The 20,495-nt window shown below is 41.7% G+C and overlaps 2 protein-coding genes across 5 annotated transcripts in view; one reads left to right on the forward strand and one right to left on the reverse strand.

The window, feature by feature from the left end:
• LOC117265669 (lamin-A-like) overlaps positions 1-8,286 on the forward strand; it is a 62,358-nt gene extending 54,072 nt beyond the window's left edge. For all 3 annotated transcript variants that reach the window (XM_033640294.2, XM_078171448.1, XM_033640293.2), the window contains exons 10-13: positions 31-150; positions 247-306; positions 834-1,001; positions 6,000-8,286. In XM_033640294.2, coding sequence (XP_033496185.2) covers positions 31-150; positions 247-306; positions 834-1,001; positions 6,000-6,035 — 384 coding nt within the window. In that variant the 3' untranslated portion in view covers positions 6,036-8,286. The remainder of the gene's footprint in view (positions 1-30; positions 151-246; positions 307-833; positions 1,002-5,999) is intronic.
• A 55-nt stretch (positions 8,287-8,341) lies between these two features.
• pear1 (platelet endothelial aggregation receptor 1) overlaps positions 8,342-20,495 on the reverse strand; it is an 84,710-nt gene continuing 72,556 nt past the window's right edge. The window contains exons 19-23 of one of the 2 annotated variants that reach the window (XM_033640702.2): positions 19,762-19,871; positions 19,388-19,514; positions 16,727-16,789; positions 16,314-16,508; positions 8,342-12,496 (exon numbers count right to left, since the gene is read on the reverse strand). In XM_033640702.2, the coding sequence (XP_033496593.1) occupies positions 12,357-12,496; positions 16,314-16,508; positions 16,727-16,789; positions 19,388-19,514; positions 19,762-19,871 (635 nt within the window). In that variant the 3' untranslated portion in view covers positions 8,342-12,356. The remainder of the gene's footprint in view (positions 12,497-16,313; positions 16,509-16,726; positions 16,790-19,387; positions 19,515-19,761; positions 19,872-20,495) is intronic. The other variant, XM_033640704.2, reaches the window with a different exon arrangement.

Below are 20,495 nucleotides of genomic sequence, written 5' to 3' on the forward strand. Positions count from 1 at the left end.
AATACCTCTTCCTAACTCTGACCTTCACAGATCTGGGCTGCATCTGGCGGTGCAACCCACAACCCCCCTAGTGACCTGGTGTGGAAGAGCCAGAACTCGTGGGGCACCGGCGACCTCCTGCAGACCTCCCTCATCAGCGCCAACGGAGAGGTCTGACCTTACCTGTGTTTGTTTGCAGTATCAAAGTAACAGGAATATAAGACAAGCTCAGTTACTTCATCATGTTGTTACTTTGTTCCCCATCAGGAGATGGCCATGAGGAAGGTGACACGCACCCTGTTCACTGATGATGATGATGACGACATGGTAAGTACCTCCTCTGTTAAAGGAGTATTTCACCTGCAAGATGACCGTTTGCGTATCAGTTGCTCACCGCATGTTACCTTGAATTTGTGAGGAAGACTTTCCTTTTCTCTCATGCCTCCACGGTGAACGGAGAATCCAAAAAGGCAAACATTCTTGATGAATTGAAGTCATTGAGGACTGCGTTAAACAACAGCAAATCTTTATCAAAACATCTGTTTACAAACTCTTAGACAACTCATGCAGTGTAATCCAAGTCTCATTTATCTAGTCGTATGCACAGTACTTTCCAAACACATGCATTTTCACAAAAACGCTACAATATAAAACACTTGCACCGACGAGTAGTGTGCCCTGTTCACTGTAGAGGCATGCGAGAATTACAGTTTTCTCCACAAATTCAAGGTGACAGAGTAACTGATAAACAAAAGCTTATTTTGCAGGTGAAGTTTTCCTGTAAGTTGACTCCTGCAGCATCTCCCAGTTGAGCAGCAGTGTGAGTAACTCACCCTGTTGTGTGTTGTTCACAGGGAGCGCACAGCACGAGCGGTGCAGACAATGAGTACAACCTGAGGAGTCGCACGGTGATCTGCGACTCCTGCGGGCAGCCGTCGGAACGCGGAGGTTCTTGTGGCAGTGGAGGTCTTGAAGGCCTCGTGGGACATTCCTTTTTCATGGGGACCAACGAGCCCAGACAGGTACGGTACAAACTGGAACAGGAACTACACAGCACAGAGCAGAACAGCATTGCATTATGAAGGAAAAATAGTGAGTGCTGCACATGGTAACGGCTCTGTGTAGTTAGTTGTAAAAAAAGAATCAGGTGCTCTTCAAGGATGGGGCAAAGAGTCACTTAAAGATGTATATATTTATAATTTTATTCAAAATAGTTTGCAAGATAACATTGATTAACTCTTATTATACTGCAGTTGGGGAGTGACAGGAAAATGGGAAGGTTGGAATCAAAGCCAGGCCGCTGCAAAGGACTCCGCCTATGTGGGTCTACCTGGTGAGCTAGCGGTCGCCCAGTAAAGACCGGGTACCCCATGTATGGTAGTTTCCTTGCCGCAGCAGCCATGGATTCAGTTCAGGCTTGTGGCCCTTTGCTGCACGTCGTCCCCCCCTCTTCTCTCTTTCCTTCCCACCTCAAACTGTCATTAAAAAGGCTAAAAGCCCAGAAAATAAAAGAAGAAATACAAATCAACAAAAAAATCTTGAGTGACCATCTAATCCACGAATGCTGATCCTTCGTCTGTCTTTGTGGAGCGAACGCTTGCAGAGAAACTTTACAGTTTAGAGTTATAAGACACTTGAGTCAGAGGTACTTTTCTTTCTACTTGGAGGCATTCAGTGTTACTCAGAAGATCATATTGCATTGTTGTAATGCAGGTGCAGACAGCAGGATGGTTTCCTGTCCTCCGTCTACCTTTTAGTTTTTAACACTGGGAGGGCAAACACAGCAAAAGGATGTCTGTAAGACAGCTTGATTCTCTGTGATATGAAACAGTAATCTGTCTGAAATTACAGACCTCTGATCAGTCAAACCAAAAGCTGGCCACACCTCATTTTACAAGTCTGTAATTTCCAATCATTTCTCTATGAAATCTCCTGGAAAGAAGAACTGTGGAATTTTGTATTTATTCTGGCAAAATAAGAATTTCCTGCTTCATTCAAAACACAAGCAATTAGCAGTGGTTTTTAATCATTCATCACCGGAAAGTTTATTTTCCATCGACATTTTTTAAATTTTTGCATGTTCAGCCAACCTGCTGTGCACTGTGTCGGCTACACCAGCAATTAATTAGAAATAATTCATTGGAAGGGTGCCAAATGAACACTGTTTGTTTTTTTTTTTCTCTGTGTAATTGATACCAAATTGCATCATTATTTTTGGGAAACTTCTCAGGAGATCATTATAATAGTATTTAAAAATTATGAATCTGTAAAAGAAGGCATCTTTTTTTTTCAAACTATTCTTTAATTAACTTCTTTATTCATAGTACTGTTCAGTTCAAACAGAGAAACCAAACAGTCACATATATGTGTAAAAAAAGGCTTCATGAACAGTAATATTTAAGAAGAAATTTAATTAAACATTAGATTTTACTCATAAGCTTGGCTTAACAGGGTGTTTCTTGACTTCTTGAAGTTGGGTTGTATGAGGTACGTATTCATAGTCAATGTATTACCTTCAGCAGAAGGCGGTCAGCACAACCCCAGTTTGGAGAAGCAGGCAAAGTACCGACACAGAAGCTCAGCAATGCACTGCTGTGGATGGGGGTCAGCAGCTAAACATATTCTAGCCACTTAAAAAAGGCCTACCTAAGTGGATGCTATATTGAGAATATTTTCACCGCTTCACCTTGCCGTCACTCAGCTCTTTCCATTGGTGCAACATTTTCTGGACCGTAGAGCTCACTTATTTCTGAACATCTCTCTCTGTCAGTTCGTTGAGTCTCTATAATGTTGGGTTATCGCTCTTATCATGACATAAATGTTTGTTTTTATTTACTAATATCAAATAACAATTGACAACCAACTATCACACAGGAAACATTTGGAAAAAAAAAAGACTCAAAAATTCATGTTAAACTTATTAAAATTACATCAAAGCACCAACACCATCTAAACGTTAAAAAATGTGAGATAATGTGATATGTCACGCTCTTATAATTCCCTCACACGAATGGTGACAAGTAGGTTCCCTGTGACGTTTTTTTTAAATTAAATTACTTTAAATTACATTAATTAGGTAGAGTTTGCCTCGTTACATTTAGGGGTCCAAGCCCGCGGGGCCTGGGGAACGCGTATGCACGCAGACGCGTTCCCCAGGCCCCGCGGTGCTGGGTACTGCAGACCGTGGAAGGGAGGGCAGTGCAATTTGGAGGGTTGGTCCAGACCCCTGCAGGGACCTCAGACGCAAAAATGTATATGTGCACCTGCAGGGGGCGCTACAATCAAAGCCAACACGTTTTTGCATGTAACTCCCACACTGTATGTCGCACATTCAAAAGCCTTATATCCATGGATTCCCTGAATGGAGCTGCATCAGGTGTGCATGGCCCTGCCCGCTTCCGCCTAACTTTTTTCCCGCCAAAAATAGCAAAAACTGAAAAATCTACTTTTTCGAACTCCTCCTAGAGATTGCATGACTGCATGAAACTTGCACCTCAACTCACAAGATGGACTTGAGCTAAAGTTATCAAAAGAATTTTGCCCGGTCAAAAAATGTGCGAATTATTGATGACAAAAAAAATTAGCTAAAAGACACATACTGTTGCATATTTTTGTCAGACTATATTATATCAACATGACACTTAATACACTTGTTCCAGAGGTTGTTCAGAGGCTCGTTGCCAAATTTGGCCCAAATTGGCCAGTAGTGGACGCTGTAAACCCAGAAATATCACGTTTCATAAAAGTTGATCGGATTTGTACAAAAATTGGTGAGCATGATGTGAGGACAGTCCTGAGGCCAGCCGCAAATATGGTAATGGTTGGTCAAAGTGGACGTGACTTATTGCAACAAATGCATTCAGGCTTTAGTACTTCCAGTGCACTTCCCATTACAGTGAATACTGCAGCTCAGACGTTGGCCTGTGTCCTGACGCTCGCCCCGAGCCCGTCGTCCTTTGGGGCCAACTTTTGGCCGTGGAGGGCGAGTTGCGCTGGGAGGCTTGGACCCCGTTCATAACTGCTTGCAGTTCTAGTTTTTACTTGCATTTTTGAGGATTATTTAACATGTGTAGAGAACGAAAAAGATCAGATAAAAGGGAAAAAATACACGAATATATACAACATAAACAAACAAGCGTTATCAGAGAACAAACAACGAAAATATTATGATTAAAAAAAAAAAAGCAAATTACTTGTACATTATTTTATAGGATGTAGGTAAATAAACCCATACATTTAAAGTTAATTTAGAGGATACGTTATATAACAACTATAGGCACACACAGATATCAACACACGATGCTCACATGCCTAATCATACATGCTCACACTCATGAATGTGTGTGCACCCAAACGTGGACACATTGTTACCCACATATTTATGTGGGCGATAAAGAACAAGTAGCTGTTCTCAGCTGTCATATAATCAAAGGTCTTTGGGAACATCGTCTTTTATATAGCTCATCCATTTTTCCCATCTTTCTTCAGAAATACGAACTTGATCTCTAACTCTCCATTTTGAATATCTCCTTCATTTTTCCACTTAACATCGGTTAAGGTATCTTTTAACCAGTTCCTTGTAATTAGTTTAATCATTGCTACTGATTATTAAAAACAAGTGAGAATCTTTCTCATCCATCACTTCTGGTATTTTACCAGGTAACAGAACTAGTTGGTTTTTATTTAAAGAAATGTCAAAAATATTGGACAGTTCTCCAAAAGATTTTTCCCAGAAGCCACTTATCACTTTACAAGACCAGAATATGTGACTGTGGTTTGCTGTCTGCTCACTACATTCTCTCCAGCATCTTGAGGTTGTGTTTCTTTATACTTACTTTGAATTTGTGGTGTCTTAAATTATGGAATTAACACCTTACATGAATATTCTTTCCAATAGTTTGAATTAGAGTTTGCCTCTTTATTAGGAAATGGGTGTGCACAACATAATGATAGTCAATAAAAAAAATCATTCATAACTTTTTTAACAGCTGCTCTTATGCATGTGAATACACAGAAGTTTTACGTTTGAGAAAATGTAGTGCCAAAGGACAGAGCTGTCTGACGGCAGCTGAAGAGGTGAAATATTCTTAATATAACATCCACTTAGACTGATTTTGTTTTTATGCCTCCGCACTGGTGATGAACTAATTAGGTTTTGGTGTTGAAAGGTCAAGGTCACTGTGACCTCATTGGTCTTATTCGCATTAAAAAAAAAAAAAATCTCAAGAATGCCTTCAGGGAATTCCCTCATGTTTGGCATAAATGTTTGCTTGTTTATTTGGACTCAAGTATAAACTGAGTCAGATTTGGTGGTCAAAGGTCGCCGTGACCTCACAGAACATGTTTATCATACACTAATTAAGACAAAATTTCACACAAATTTCGGATGAAATAAAACGATAAAGTGATATTATTTTACTGTTACACTGTGACTGAGGGAGTTCAAGTATCTCGGGGTCTTGTTCACAAGTGAGGGTATAATGGAGTGTGAGATGGATCTGCGGTTTGGTGCAGCTTCTGCAGTGATGCAGGCATTGTGCCGGTCCGTTGTGGTGAAGACGGAGCTGAGCCAGAAGGCGACGCTTTCACTTTACTGGTCCATCTACGTCCCAACCCTCACCTATGGTCATGAGCTCTGGGTAGTGACCAAAAGAGCGAGGTCGCTGATACAAGCAGCTGAAATGAGTTTCCTCCGTGGGGTGGCTGGGCTCAGCCTTAGAGATAGGGTGAGGAACTCGGACATCCGGAGGGAGCTCGGAGTAGAGCCGCTGCTCCTTTGCTGTGAAAGGGGTCAGTTGAGGTGGTTATGCTTCTTAGCTACTTCGGTGGTCCTCCTGCCTGCTTCAGGGTGTGTTGACAGCCATCTACTGTGGATAAAACACTGACTATGGTACCTCATACAACCTCACTTAAAAAAAATCAAACTATCCCTTTAAGAAAAGTCGTCTCATCATTAATGCAGTTTATTTGTTAATGTCCTTCCATGTTTAACGCTGCACTGTGTCACTTTCCTCCTTCAGGGTCGTGCCAAGCCGGAGAACTGCTCCGTCATGTAAAAACCAGACAGCACCTCACCTGAACCCACCACCACCTCCTGTAGCCCATAAAGGAGAATAATAATGTCCTACCATTGGGTTGTTTGTCTTTATTTTTTTTATATGGTCTTATTTTTTGTATTCAGATTAATCTGCAGGTTAGAGTTGCTTTGAGGTTTTTTGGGCAGAGGGCACAGGATTTTCATATTTAGCTTTTTGAGTTTGTGTATTCAAGGTATGTTATTGCATGTGTGCCGTGCTAATGCTTGTTCTGCTCTTCTTGCACAGTCTCTCACACACACACACACACACACACACACACACGCATACATACACACAGCTCCATTGACCAGTGCTTGTGCTTGGATCCGAGGCGGGGTTTCACATTTAATGGCCAGGCTGTCAACACTCAACACGCACAGCTAGTGAACCCTGTCAGGAGAAGGTCTCTACAGTCGACAGGAAAATGAATCCTGTGGGGTTTGTTGATAACGTTTGTCGCCCATTGAATTGATCAAATGTTTATGGAAGGTGATGTTTACATTTGAAATTTATTTTCCTCATTCTGGGATAGTATTGTTGTATCATTATATGAAAATACATTTAAATAATTTTTTTATTTGATAAACTATGTTGGAAAAGTCTCCAAAGAAACCCAAAGTACTGTAAGCTCAGGGCGTTCAGCAGGTTGTATTTCACCTTTAGCCTTAGTCGTAGTGTTTTTTCTATGTGGATTTAGATCGCACGGTTGAGCTGCAATGGTGCACACAGAGAGAAAAATAATTATCTGAGATGAATATATTTTTTTCTGCAATTCACAGCTCGACCCCAGAGGGATGTATTTGGTTCTTGAAAGTGTGTGGAAATAAGGAATTACTGTCTGCTGGATAATGTACCCAGACATAAATGTGTATTTCAGTTTGATTTAAATGTGTTGCCTTATTGAGTAACTCCAAAGATGTTTTGTCATGATGATAGGAAAATGTTTTCTACGTGGGGGAGATATCAGGAACAGGTACTATATTTTGAGTCTTTACTGGTGCCATATATACAGTATATATTTGTAGGATTTCTCAGCTTACTCAACCACATTAAGATTATTCTGATAGTGAGCTGCAGCAGTAGTTTTTGGGAACATTTTAACAAGCTTTTTTACAGATTATAAAAAACAAGAAAAAAAAAAGACTGTGCCTTCAGAGGACGGAGAGTAACAATCACTGTTCTCTGGGCACATGCCTCCGATCACAGTCTTGTGACTGTCAGCTGTCCTCTGGTTTGTGTTGCTCCTAAAAAACTGGTCATAAGGGCTTTTTTTCTCCTCCTTTCCACTTAAGCTTACTGGCTTTGCAAATCCCCAGGCATGATTTTGGGATCTGAGCAGGATTGTTGGGGGGCGGGGGGGGTTCTATACTTTGTGACTTTGGCTTCATGCACTGCTTTTATCGAGGGCCTTGCCAAATATGCACAGCAGGTAGATTTGTACTGTAGTCTGGCAGCTTAAGTCATTTATACTCCAGTGGAAAGCATATCAAAGCATTTACGGGAAATACTTGATAGCTGTTTTTGATATTTTTCTCTGTATTGTACTTCATAGATGGTATTTGTGCCACATTAGATTATTTTTTTTTGCCTTCACTACATGTCGGATTTTGACACCATGATCCCCAAAGTGCCTTAAAAAGTCCATGACAATCGTTGATTAATAAAATGACCAGCTCCAAAGATGACACTCATTTCTAATAAGCAAAGGCACAGTATTTATCTCATATGAGACATGATTACTGTATGTAATTGTGAAATATATGCAACTATTAATTGAACCATCCCGCTCAGAACAGATGCTTTAGAGGGTGTGTTCGGGGGTTTTTCAGAGGTTTGTGTTTTCTCAACAAACAGCTGTTCTTTAACATTTATATGTAATGTTAGTTCAAGTTGATGAAGAATCAAGACACTAAAAACATCAGATTCAAACCCCAGATGTGCTTTATGTGACAAATGTCTTGAGGGGCCTTTGTAAAAATTCCTGAACCCTCCCTGTTAAAGTCCTGATCGAGGCCTCAGGAATCTTTTGAAGGACTTGAGGATTTAAGTGTTACTGAAAGGGATTTGTTGTTGTGAGCCTTTAATGCCAAAGTTGTAATTTGCTTGAAGTAGGATTTGTGTCAATCATAACGATGCTGTTAACGTTATGGAAAAGCCATTCAGTCAATGTAATGAATGTTTTTTTTTTTTCTTTTCTAAAATAATGCTGAGTAAAATTCTCTCCAGTGACTGACTGTTGTACTTTTTTCCTTGATGTAGAACATTCTCATTCAAAACCAGTGACGAAAAGTGCAGTCATTTTTATTTACATTATATACACATGTTCCCATGGTTACATTCAGAAATATATGTTCATACGTAAACAAAAAAGGAAGCTGAAGCTCTACCCAAAACTATAGCATGTAAAGCATGTTGTACATTCTTTGTGGTACACAGAGTTTCTATGGTAAAGTTGACAAAACAGTTAATTCGATACAAAACAAAACACATGATGACACTTCTAAAATCATTTAGAGGCAACACAAAACATCAGCAGGGGCGGAGCCAGACATAAACATTCAAGGCTCAGCCCAAATCAAGGGGGGCCCGGGGGCTTGATTTATTTATTTATTTATTTTTCCACATTTATGGCAGCTATATGCTCTACTTTTGAAGCTGTTTGAGTTAATAGAATGCCTACAAATCTGTACATCATTTGGAAAAACATGACAGTTGCAAATGAAAAATCATCCCGTAGAGCCCACATCCTGTTTTGCCTGTAATTGTTCTCAAACGTCATCTTCATCATTCTGAAACCACAACACAACATATTATAGGGATGACTAATTTTCTCTCCTTTGTTTTCTCTCATTTGTCTGATGTCACTATTTTGAAGTAACAGGATGAAAATTCATAACGTAATTAGCGAAAACAGCATTACTAATGTTGAAGCCTCCCATTGTGACAATGTGCTGGAGTTCACAGAATGAACTGCAAATCAAGGATCCCCAACAATACAAAGTACAAGTAAATGTGCCCTTCAGTATTCGGAATTGTACATAAGGTCAACACAGGAACGTTTTCGGTCAAACTAGCCAGCGAGCTAACCCAGCTAACAAAAGCTAGCTAGCTAGCCAGCCGTCCATATTCAGGCCGTTACCACTCCCAACGTGTCAGATACTGCTGCGCTATCAAACGACTTGGCGGCAGACACTTATACACAGAGGCACCCATCATGTCGGTATGATACGCAACAGGTAGCAGCCGTTTCTGGCGCAGCAGGGTGGATTGGTCAAACTAACTCTGGGCTTTCACTCTGGAGCCTGCTGTTTCACGTGTGACACCAGAAGTCTGGAACTATTTTGCTATCAACTTAGTGTTCTAGTATGTGTAGCAAGTGACGTGTCACAAAGCCAAACCATGATTTTATTTATTAAACCTAACCACTGCCTTTGGTCGCCTAAACTCAAGGAAGATAAACCTAAAAGTTGTTTTACCTACCTCTGCAGTCTTGGGATCCCTCCCCAGACAACTTCACACCCGTTCACCCCTGGTCCCACCTGACCCTAATGACTCACATGGTGGCCAGGTGGGTCAACGACACATTGTGACCTTAACGACTCTGAAACTAAGAGCTCACATGACCCCTATGACTCTGCAAGGGTTCCCACCCACACAGGGTTTATAGCCTGTACCTTCGCACCAGTCTATTAGAACTGAAAAAAGCCTCTTGGATGAGAGGCAAAACGTCTTCAAGAAACGCAAGCAAGTCCAGTTGCCTACGATACAGCACTTACGATTACCATGACCTGGATGACTGAGAATCTTCACCAACTTGTTTTACCTACGTTGTAAGTTCATTCATTCATTCATTTTCTGTAACCACTTATCCTGTTGGGGGTCATGGGGGTGCTGGAGCCTATCCCAGCTGACATTGGGTGAGAGGCAGGGTACACCCTGGACAGGTCGCCAGACTATCACAGGGCTGACACATAGAGACAGACAACCATTCACACTCACATTCACACCTACGGACAATTTAGAGTCACCAGTTAACCTGCATGTCTTTGGACTGTGGGACTGTGTGAAACTCCACACAGAGGGGCTTGCCCACCCTGGGGTTCAAACCAGGAACCCTCTTGCTGTGAGGTGACACCACGTTGTGAGTGTATTTTGAAAAGACACAAAGCATGTAATGAGCGTAATTTGACACACCATACCCGAACTTCCAAAACTGATGCGGGAGGGTACCCAGTGTGTCATATTTCGACATGTAGGTCCACTAACAACTGGTATTTGACGTGTCAGGATGAGAACATGATGCCATATTAGGCTAGTCACCTCCGAAGCTGGGACACGCTCTTTGACCCAATGGTAGTTACGGGGTATGAGATAAGCACAATGTAACGGGAGCTGCGATGTAAGAGGGTCACAGCAGACGACGCTATGAATAAAGGGATGATGTCCACTTGAGGTGCTTTTAGGGTTCGCTATGTTTGGCCACCTTGGGTGCACTGGACCTAACAGAACTTTTTGGGTACACTCGAATAATTGGCAGCCGATATACAAAAGAGCCTTTTCATATAGAAAACATGTTTTTGAAACAAATCAGTCATCCCCCATCCGCTATTGAGCCTTTCAGGAAGTGCAGATCAGATTTTACTACGCATGTGTTGTACCCCAATGATATGACGCTATATGACGCCATGACTTCTCCTCTTTCAAACCTCCTTTGGCACCTCACCAACTCACTGCTAACGTTACTAGCCCAAGTGTTACAGCTGCAGATTCACAAACCTGAAACATCATTACAGGGCCTGTAATCCAGCCTTGAGCTGCCAATTTATATAGCTGTATGTCGTTATCGTGATTAATTGTCTGAAAACCGTTGCTTGGCCCCCATAGCAGGCACAGGTAACAGAGTGTGATCCTCACAAGATGGCTCCCCCATTCCCCAAAAAATAACAACACAGCATGAGGTCAACTTCACACTCTCTCTAAATGGTGATTTTTCACCTGTAATAGAGGTTTTGCTCCCCTGATTTGCCAATGCAGTCGAGAGACTGAGGGGAAATGAAACAAAGTTGAAGGTATTTTAAAAACCTTAAACATTCAGGGCTGGACCCCCATCAGCCCCCCCCCCTGCTCCGCCCCTGGGATGAGTTGGAGTACTCTGTAAAGCTAAACTTTTGGTATTTTGGGTGAACCGGCCCTTTAAATACCACACAGACAAAAGTTACTGTAGGTCACTGCGTTAACATTCATAATACTGCTTTGAATTTTTGTCCTGCATGAACAATGTTTGTGCTTAAGCAGAGTTTCTGCTATCTGTTAGTGATAAATGTGTAATCTTTGGTCACAAACCCTTTAAAACATCCTCAAACAGGGCTGTTGTTCTACATTTCTGTAAAGCTAACAATATATTCATTTCTATATTTACAAAGTTTCCATCTGACAGCAGCAATAAGTAAACCACATTTGTTTAAACAAACGGGGGACACGTGCATCATCGTGTCTCTAAATGCCACATTTGGAGAAGACAGTGATATGAGTCATAAAAAATATTGTGCATCTTGGTAAAAAAATCTCAGGCACTTTGGTGAGATGATTTTTTGCTGTCCAAACCAAACTCATATGTGTTGTAAGACATGTTTAAAAAGGTCTCTTGACCTTTGTTTCTGCCCTTTTGATGAGCTAATCAAAAGAAGTTCAGCTATGATGAGTTCATACAAAAGCTGCCTATAAAAAAGTTTACATTTTTGGAATATAATATGTCTAAATTTAACCAAAAAAGCAAAATAAAACTCAGACTACGTCTTAATTTGTCATTTTTGATGATGCAGATTTGAACTCTAATAAAAAGGGCCCTTGAAACATGCACACCAGCTCGTCAGTAGCAGGCGAAATTACAGCAAGTTTAGATGAGTTCAAACACATAAACATTCCCAAGTTTTTGCTTTTAAGCATGAAATCTTGTGGCGTATTTTTCCCATGGGAGGTGAATGCAGCTGAAGCCCCGCTGGCGTCGCCACAGTCCAGCCTTCCTCACCGCAGCCTGCTGGCTCCCCGGTCTGGATGACAAGTCTGTCATGGTGAAGCAAGTACCACTTTAGCCCACAGAGGGGCAGTGTTGAGCTGACAGGGGGGCAGACACAGTAAACAATTATTCCTCAGTGGGTCAGACGTTCAGGCGCTGGTCTGTGGGTGGTCTGCAGCTCTGATTGTCAGACAAGAGTGTAAAAGTTTGCTCCTTTTTTGGGAGCGTGGCTGAAATCATCCCCAAAGTGAGGAGGAGGGAAACTTGCTCTGCTGCTGTGACTGTCACTGAGGTGTTCTCCTAGGGGAGGGGGGGCGGCGGACAGGTGGCAGGTCATAGTGTCCCGGGATGTGGCTGTTCACGGGGAGGTCGTAGTGGCTCTGAGGGTCCTCATGTGGAGCGTGACCGAGGGAACTCTGACGCTCTGTGAAGACAAACAGAAGCTCTTTTATACAGTTACAGGCAAATATCCAACTCTTATTCCACTGCGTTTCTTCTCTTCATCTTTTACTTTAGAGCAAACTGTTGCCTTGAATTGTCTGATTTTATCAAATTTTCATGTTTCACCAACTGGTTTTGGTTATTTTTGTTCCTGGTGCTGCAAATAGATCACACCTGTGCACTGTCTGGTTATAGTACCGAGACTGCTTTGAACTGGTTAGTTGCAGGGTGGTACAGAGCACTCGCTGAAAAATCTTATTTTCATGCTTCTAATTCGATCTTGACCCAGACTCGACTGGTGGGTTTTAAGATTATAGTTGTCTAAATCAGTCCTGACTAAAGCTCTACAACAAAGGGTTTAGTTCAGAGGGATTTACTGTCTGACTGTACCTGTTTTAATGTACAGAGTGTTGATGATTTAACCTTTGTTAATCTGCATTTTAAAGCAAATCCTCACACAAAGCACCTTTACATAAAATCAAGAATTAATTGATATAAAAGACTGATGAGATGTAAATGTATTCATCCTTACATACTGTATGTATAAAAACTTGGATTTGGAAGCAGTGAGAGCATGAATGACTAGTAACACTTAATCTAAACCTCTCAATATATAAACACTTACTATGACACACTGTAACGTAGATGCAAGCAGACTCAAGTGTTTATGTTTTTGCCAATAACTCCTCCTCATCAACAGATAATAAATGACAATATATAAAACACAGTTTTAATATTTTTAAAATGTATAATTGTTGAGAAAAAGAAGAAGAAGACATTAATACCCTGGGAGAAATTTAGTTTACACATGCACAAACAGGACTTAAACATGCATTGAATGGGGAGATGTCAGGGTGAGGGGGTTGCCCATGGACAGGCGCCCCGGGCAGTTGGGAGTTTGGTCTTGCTTGAGGGCACCTCGGCAATGCCCAGGAGACAAACTGGCACCTTTCCAGCCACCAGTCCACACTCCATATTTGATCTGCATGGGGACTTGAACCCAAGGTGTAGCTGGAGGGGAGCAGGCACTGGGGCGGTTTCCTGCCGAGTGTGAAGCTGTTGGGATGAGTCAGTAACCTCCAAATCTGAGGCCTTGGCTCTCTGCTGGAAACCAGTGGATTGCCCCCTCTGGGTTGGGGGAGAGTTACTGCCTGAAGCAAGGGAGTTCAAGTATCTCAGGGTTTTGTTGATGAGTGAGAGTAGAATGGAGCGTGAGATGGATCGGCGGTTTGGTGCAGTGTCTGCAGTGATGTGGGCGCTGTGCCGGACCATCATGGTGAAGAGGGAGCTAAGCTGGAAGGCAAAGCTTTTGATTCGATCTGGTCCATCCACGTTCCAACCCTCACCTATGGTCATGAGCTCTGGGTAGTGACTGAAAGAATAAGATCACGGATACAAGTGGCCGAAATGAGTTTGCTCCATGGGGTGGCTGGTCTCAGCCTTGGAGATAGTGTGAGGAGCTCGGAGTAGAGCTGCTGCTCCTTCGCATCGAAAGGGGTCAGTTGAGGTCGTTCGGGCATCTGATCAGGATGCCTCTTGGGCGCCTCCTGTAAGAGGGGTTTCAGGCACGTCCCACTGGTAGGAAGCCCCGGGGCAGACCCAAAACACACTGAAGGGTTTACATATCTCATCTGTCCTGGGAACGCCTTGTTGCCCCCCAGGAGGAGCTGGGAAGCGTTGCTGGGGAGAGGGACGTCTGGGGTGCTTTGCTTGGCCTGCTGTCCCTGCAACCCGGCCCAGGACAAGTGGTTGAAAATGGATGGATGGATGAAGGTAATGTTTTCTGCCAAGTCCTAACACCATCTTAAAGTCTTAAACAATCAGATACAAAAAGACCCCGGCTCACTGAACACATGATGATCCAAAAAAACAAGTTTTTAACATCAAATCACTGATTTTAGAGTTTATTATCACAAAATGTTGGGCCCCTTATTAAATGACAGGGGCAAAGCTGTCTTAATATATATGTTTTTCTATCATTAACCACAGTCTTCTGCTTCCAACAGACTGAGTGTAAATAACTGTTATTGATGTAGGGGAGTGCTATTTTCTCTCCATTTTCCTCCCCTGAATTGCTCCAAATCAGTGATGCTCCACTTCACTTGAGGAAAAGAGGCTGACCTTGAGCCAATATTGTCATTAATCAAATGCTTTGATTCTCCTAACCTACACCAACACGTGTTTCCCATCATCATTTATTAGTCTGACTTCACGCTGATGTATCGCTGGTGTCCACAGTAAAAAGCAGGACTAATAAAAGAGCATCCTCTCTGCTGCTCTTCCTCTTCCCTGTAAAGATTCACCAGGCGCTGCCTTCAGGATGCCCGTCCTCCCCGTCTGTCAGAGCACTGATCCTGTTCTAATGTTTGACTGATCGCAACTTTAAAAGAAACTTAATGAGTTTTTCATTTTGGGGTGAACATTATTTTAAGTCTGAGCTTTCTAAGCTTTGGGTCGACACATGTGTGCTGGGTCTGATTTTGATTAAAGGAGGAAGTAAGGATAATTTTGTGTTTATGTTCTGCTGTTTCAAAGAGCTGCACAATTGCAGCTGACATTTTACCAAATTTAAACCAACTTAAACATTAAAAAATAGAAATCTTTACTACAGCTGCCCCTGAATTTCTAGCAAGATATACCTGCCTGTTGTGGATGTTTATTTCAAAACCTTTTGTTACTAGTTTGCATATTGAGATTATTAATATAATGTACACTCACCGCCCACTTTATTAGGTACACCTGTTCAACTGCTTGTTAATACAAATAGCTAATCAGCCAATGATAGAAAGGCAACAGGAACTCAAATACCCACTGGTTCCAACCAAGGTCTGCAGAAGACCATCACTGAACCAACAACACGTCCAACCTTGAAGCAGATGGGCTACAGCAGCAGAAGACTACACCAGGTGCCACTCCTGTCAGCTAACAACAGGAAACTGAGGCTACAATTCACACAGGCTCACCAAAACTGGACAATAGAAGATTGGAAAAACGTTGCCTGGTCTGATGAGTCTGGATTTCTGCTGCCACATTCAGATGGTCGGGTCAGAATTTGGTGTAAACAACATGAAAGCATGGATCCATCCTGCCTTGTATCAACGCTTCAGGCTGCTGCTGGTGGTGTAATGGTGTGGGGGAGATTTTCTTAGTACCAACTGAGCATGGTTTAAACACCACAGCCTACCTGAGTATTGTTGCTGAGCGTGTCCATCCCTTTACTGACCATGACCATGATGATGGCTACTTCCAGCAGGATAACGCACCATGTCACAAAGCTCAAATCATCTCAAACATGACAATGAGTTCACTGTACTCCAATGGCCTCCACAGTCACCAGATCTCAATCCAATAGAGCACCTTTGGGATGTGGTGGAACGGGAGACTCACATCATGGATGTGCAGCCGACAAATCTGCAGCAACTGTGTGATGTCATCATGTCAATATGGACCAAAATCTCTGAGGAATGTTTCCAGCACCTTGTTGAATCTATGCCACCAAGAATTAAGGCAGTTATGAAGGCAAAAGGGGTCCAACCCAGTACTAGCAAGATACTGAACACCAAGTTGCTCCAGATAGCTGTTACATCAGTGTGTGTGAATGGTTACTGAGTAGCAGGTGGCGCCTTGTGTGGTAGCCTCAGCCAACAGCGTGTGAATGGGTGTGATGTGTAGTGTAAAAGCACCTTGAGTGGTCAGGAGACTGGAGAAGAGAATGGGAAAAACATGGATGTCAACTACCTTTTTTGGTTGTGAAAACTCATCAGTATATGTTGCTGAAGGAGGTGTAAGATGTTGCTCACCTCTGCGTAAGGTGGCCGTGTTGAAAGGTGGTGGGCTGATCTCAGTGTAGGCTCTCTCTCTGGGCACGGCTGACTTCATCTCCATGTAGCTGCTCTCTGGGGGGCAGAAGGGCAGGCCGGGCAGGTCCTTGATGGTGGCGTAGGGATTCTCGCTGTTCAGAGAGCTGCTGCTCACCGCCACCGCGTCCTTCAGCTCTGTCACCACACAGGACGCAAAGAGAGAGAAGTTAGAGCACATGTGGAGAGTCAGAAACATGTGGCACAGCAGCAGGATCAAGGTCAGTCGACAGTCTGTACAATCTTTGCACCCACAGTTAAATGTAGCACCGTCTTGCTGATGTAGCTTTGGTGATCCTAATTCTCAGTAGCAGGTAATAGGAGAGGAAAAATGTGAAAACAGGGTGATAAAGTACCTTTGTTGTAATATTTTCCGAGGCTGGCACTGTAGCTGTAGCTGCGATCAATTCCAAAAGCTCCTGTAAACAATAAAAGACAAATCCTGGCGTCTTTATTTTCATTTATGGCAAACTAATCAAAAGCAGATAATCCTCTTTGGAAACCTGCAAAATAAATACCAGGTGAGTGAACGCTGGCAGCGCAACTACCAACGTTTTATGAAGTCCTTATTGTTTTTATTGTCTCATATCAAATGTGCATTGATGACTGAGAGGATTTTCTGTCCAAAGGAAATGTGATGGTTGATAAACTTTGATGTGTCGACTGTAAAAAAAAAAAAGAGAACTTTCTAAGTTTCCTCCTGCAGCTGTTACTGCATGTTTCTGACCTGAATTTACACTCCTGTGATTTAACCCTTTCAGGTATAGGACAGCTAGTTAAAAGCCATTTCCTTGTATATGCATGGGTTTTAATGCTATAGTTGCATTCAAGTCACTACAGTGGACCCCAGTGTGTCATGCCATATACTGCCACTCACTGGCCAGGTGTTGTAACTGCAACACAAATCTCTGGAAACCAAGATGGCTGACAGAGTGCAAGAAATGTTGTGCAGCTCAAGAATATCTTGCCAATCCTCCTTTAATAGGAGACCCTGACAGGTAAATAATATCTGGAAAACTCATGTAACATCTAATGAGTATTACAGCTGTTAAATTTTCCAAATATTGATTATATGTTGGGAGGAAATTACAATTTATCATCTGTTGACTAAACTGGGCATTATTCATTACTGGCTGTATTTCAGCTGCAATTAAAACTATTACTGCGACTTTGTTGTTCTTAATACTGCAGTGACTTTTTATGGCTGTAAATCAATTGATTTATGTTATTAGAAGGTAATGTGCAGTTTTTGTAACAGAAACAATATTTGGACAATATTTTTGCAGAGAATGATCCCTGGAAAAATGATATAGTTCAACAGGAGGAGGTGGGTGGGGGCTGACAGCTGATATTTTTAGTAGTATTCAATGACTTTATGAGAGGTTATTTTATTGTTAAACACAAACAAATTCAGTGTTTTCCCACTGTAAGGTTCATCTGTCCTGGTGATAAAACTACTGGACACTACGACTGTAACTCAGTATCAACAGAGGAAAAATTTGCTAGCTGCTAGGCTAATTATGCAATGTAAAATTGCTTAGATAATATTGGGTGATTAGCAAAAACCAGCTGTTTTGGTTCTGAACCTTGACAGTTATTACTGAGCCAAATGTTATACTTTTGCCAAATGATCTTTTGTCCATGTTTTATAGCTGTTGGGAGACGTTTGTCCTCAGGGTTTTAAGCCAGATAGCTCTGAAGTTTTAGGAAAAGGATCATGGTTTGGGTTAAAATAAAAAGATTTCTTCCATAAAGATCTCTCTGACAAAAAGCTCTGAAGGCAAACTTATTCAGTGTGCTGTTTTATGTGTGTTGGTGGAGTCAGTTTACAGTAACTTAACTGCACTTAAAGGAGCAGTGTGTGGGATTTAAGGGGATTTAGTGGCATGTAGCAGTGAGGACTGCATCTGAAACTTCACCTGGTTAGAATTCCTTTAGTGTTCATTGTTCAGGAGGTTTTACCAGGAGCCGAATTATCTGCAGAGGTCTTTTCCTCTCCGAAACAGACCTGGGGTGTCATATATAAAACAGTGCGTGGGATCCATACTAAAAATGTATGTATGGAAAAAATATTTGACCGTTTCTACTGTCAGGCTTATATATCACTACTTTTTCATGGGAAGTGTCGTACGCCTCTTGCAGGCCTTGTTTTGTGTGTATGCAATGTTTATACATAAGACTCCAGGTGAGTTAAGCAGTAAAAACACTGAATAAAGCAGTACCACATGTTGTTTCTATGCTGCTCATTGCGGAGAGGCTTCTTACTACAGTGGCCAACACAAAAATGCAGATGGCCCACTCCAGAGCCAGTGTTTGGTTTGTCCATTCTGGGCTACTGTAGAAACATGGTGGTGCAACATGGCGATCTCTGTGGCAAGGACCCGCTCCCTATGTAGATATAAACGGCTCATTCTAAGTAAGCGAAAACACAATGATTCTTATTTTTAGGTGATTATACAATAAATAAAACATACTAAATATATTATATTCCATTTTTGCCAATATATCCCCCTCAATTTTACACCCTGGACCTTTAACAAATTATTTACAATTATTTATGAGCTGATTTTATCTTTACGGGCCAAGGGCAGAAAAGAAAGTAGTGGCAGCTTCCTCTGTTACCAGTTGTGTTAAACAGTCATATCATATTGTTGCATATTGATCACAGACCCCTGAAATGATATATTGAGGTTGACTTTGTGATAGCGGCACATATCATATTGTCTCAAGAACTGATATAATATCATATCCTGATTAAACTAGTAATTTACACCCCTTCACAGAATAAGGAAATACTTTCAGCAGGAGGTTATATCAGCAGTAAATTGGAGGTTTCACAGATTATCTTTTATGCTGCTGTGGTCAGGAGGTCAGGAAATCAACTCCTTACTTTTATTAGCTTGTAAATGTTAATCCACTTATTTCATTCTGCTCTAATGCTGCAGGGCTCTCCTCTAAGTGGATAAAGTAACTGTTCCTGAATGTGAATCACGCAGTGGAAAGTCACCCGGACGGACCTGAGTCTTTGCGGGGCTCGTGGTGTTTCCAGTCTGCAGGCAGAGTGGCGTTGCTCTCAACCCCAAACAGGCCCCGCCTCTCCCTCTCCATGTTTTTCACGCTGCAGAACAGCTGGTTATTGGTGTTCTGTATGACACACAGAATAGTAAACCAATCAGAAATCATCAATGCAAAGAAACTCTACCGGGTTAATATGACATAAAATCTTAACAGCTGTGACTTCCTGGGTCAACATTTAATGGTTAATGAGTTTAGCTGTTGTTGACCGGATGAGTTACATGTTTGTCACAGTGCTGCACTACAGTCGCCGTGAGGCCTGAAAACTGCCTGAAGTATCAGATGACTGCGCCGATGTAACAGAGGTGACATTCACCTTGATGGTGCGGTCATGGTTGTTGGGGAGGTGTGGCAGTGGAGGCCTGTTCTGGCTCAGTGTGTGATAGCTGGGGTTGGAGTAGTAGTGGTGGTAACTGTGAGGAACATCTGTAGGCCAAAACAAACACACGGAGTCACGTCTGCTGCAAGTAAATTACCTCAAGGTCAATAAAATACACCTCTGTGGAAGACTAATTACCAAAACACAACAGCGGGATAAAACTAAAACCACATTGTGACCAAGAACAACTATAAAAACATCAAAATATGTTTTAATTATTTCATTTAAAAATGATGAATATCCTCTAAAATAAACTGTTACCTAAAGTTCACACATTGATGTTTGCAATTATTTCACTTTATAATATTTAACTCTTTTGTAGGCACATCAGTGCTCAGTATTATCAGTGCTACTTGCATCAATTTAAAATTATAACTAATTGAAAAGGACCAAAAATTTTTTACACCCCCGGGGAAAATTGTGGTTCATTAAAGTCACTCTGATACCAAGCATAGAGAATTATAGAGATAGAAATGAGGACGCAGTATGTAAAAATATAAAAATAAAATATGTGCAACATGCCTCAGTGTTGACACTAGTATGTAAGATATTCAAAATAGAAAATATGACCAATGAGCTGAGTATGTTAAGTGTGTGAAAATCTAAATATATGTGCCTTATCTCACAGTACAATATAAAACTAGTATCGGCTTATGCTTTTGTGAAAACAT

Source organism: Epinephelus lanceolatus, chromosome 10 (assembly GCF_041903045.1).
Source record: "Epinephelus lanceolatus isolate andai-2023 chromosome 10, ASM4190304v1, whole genome shotgun sequence".
In the NCBI taxonomy this organism is placed as follows: Eukaryota; Metazoa; Chordata; class Actinopteri; order Perciformes; family Serranidae; genus Epinephelus; species Epinephelus lanceolatus.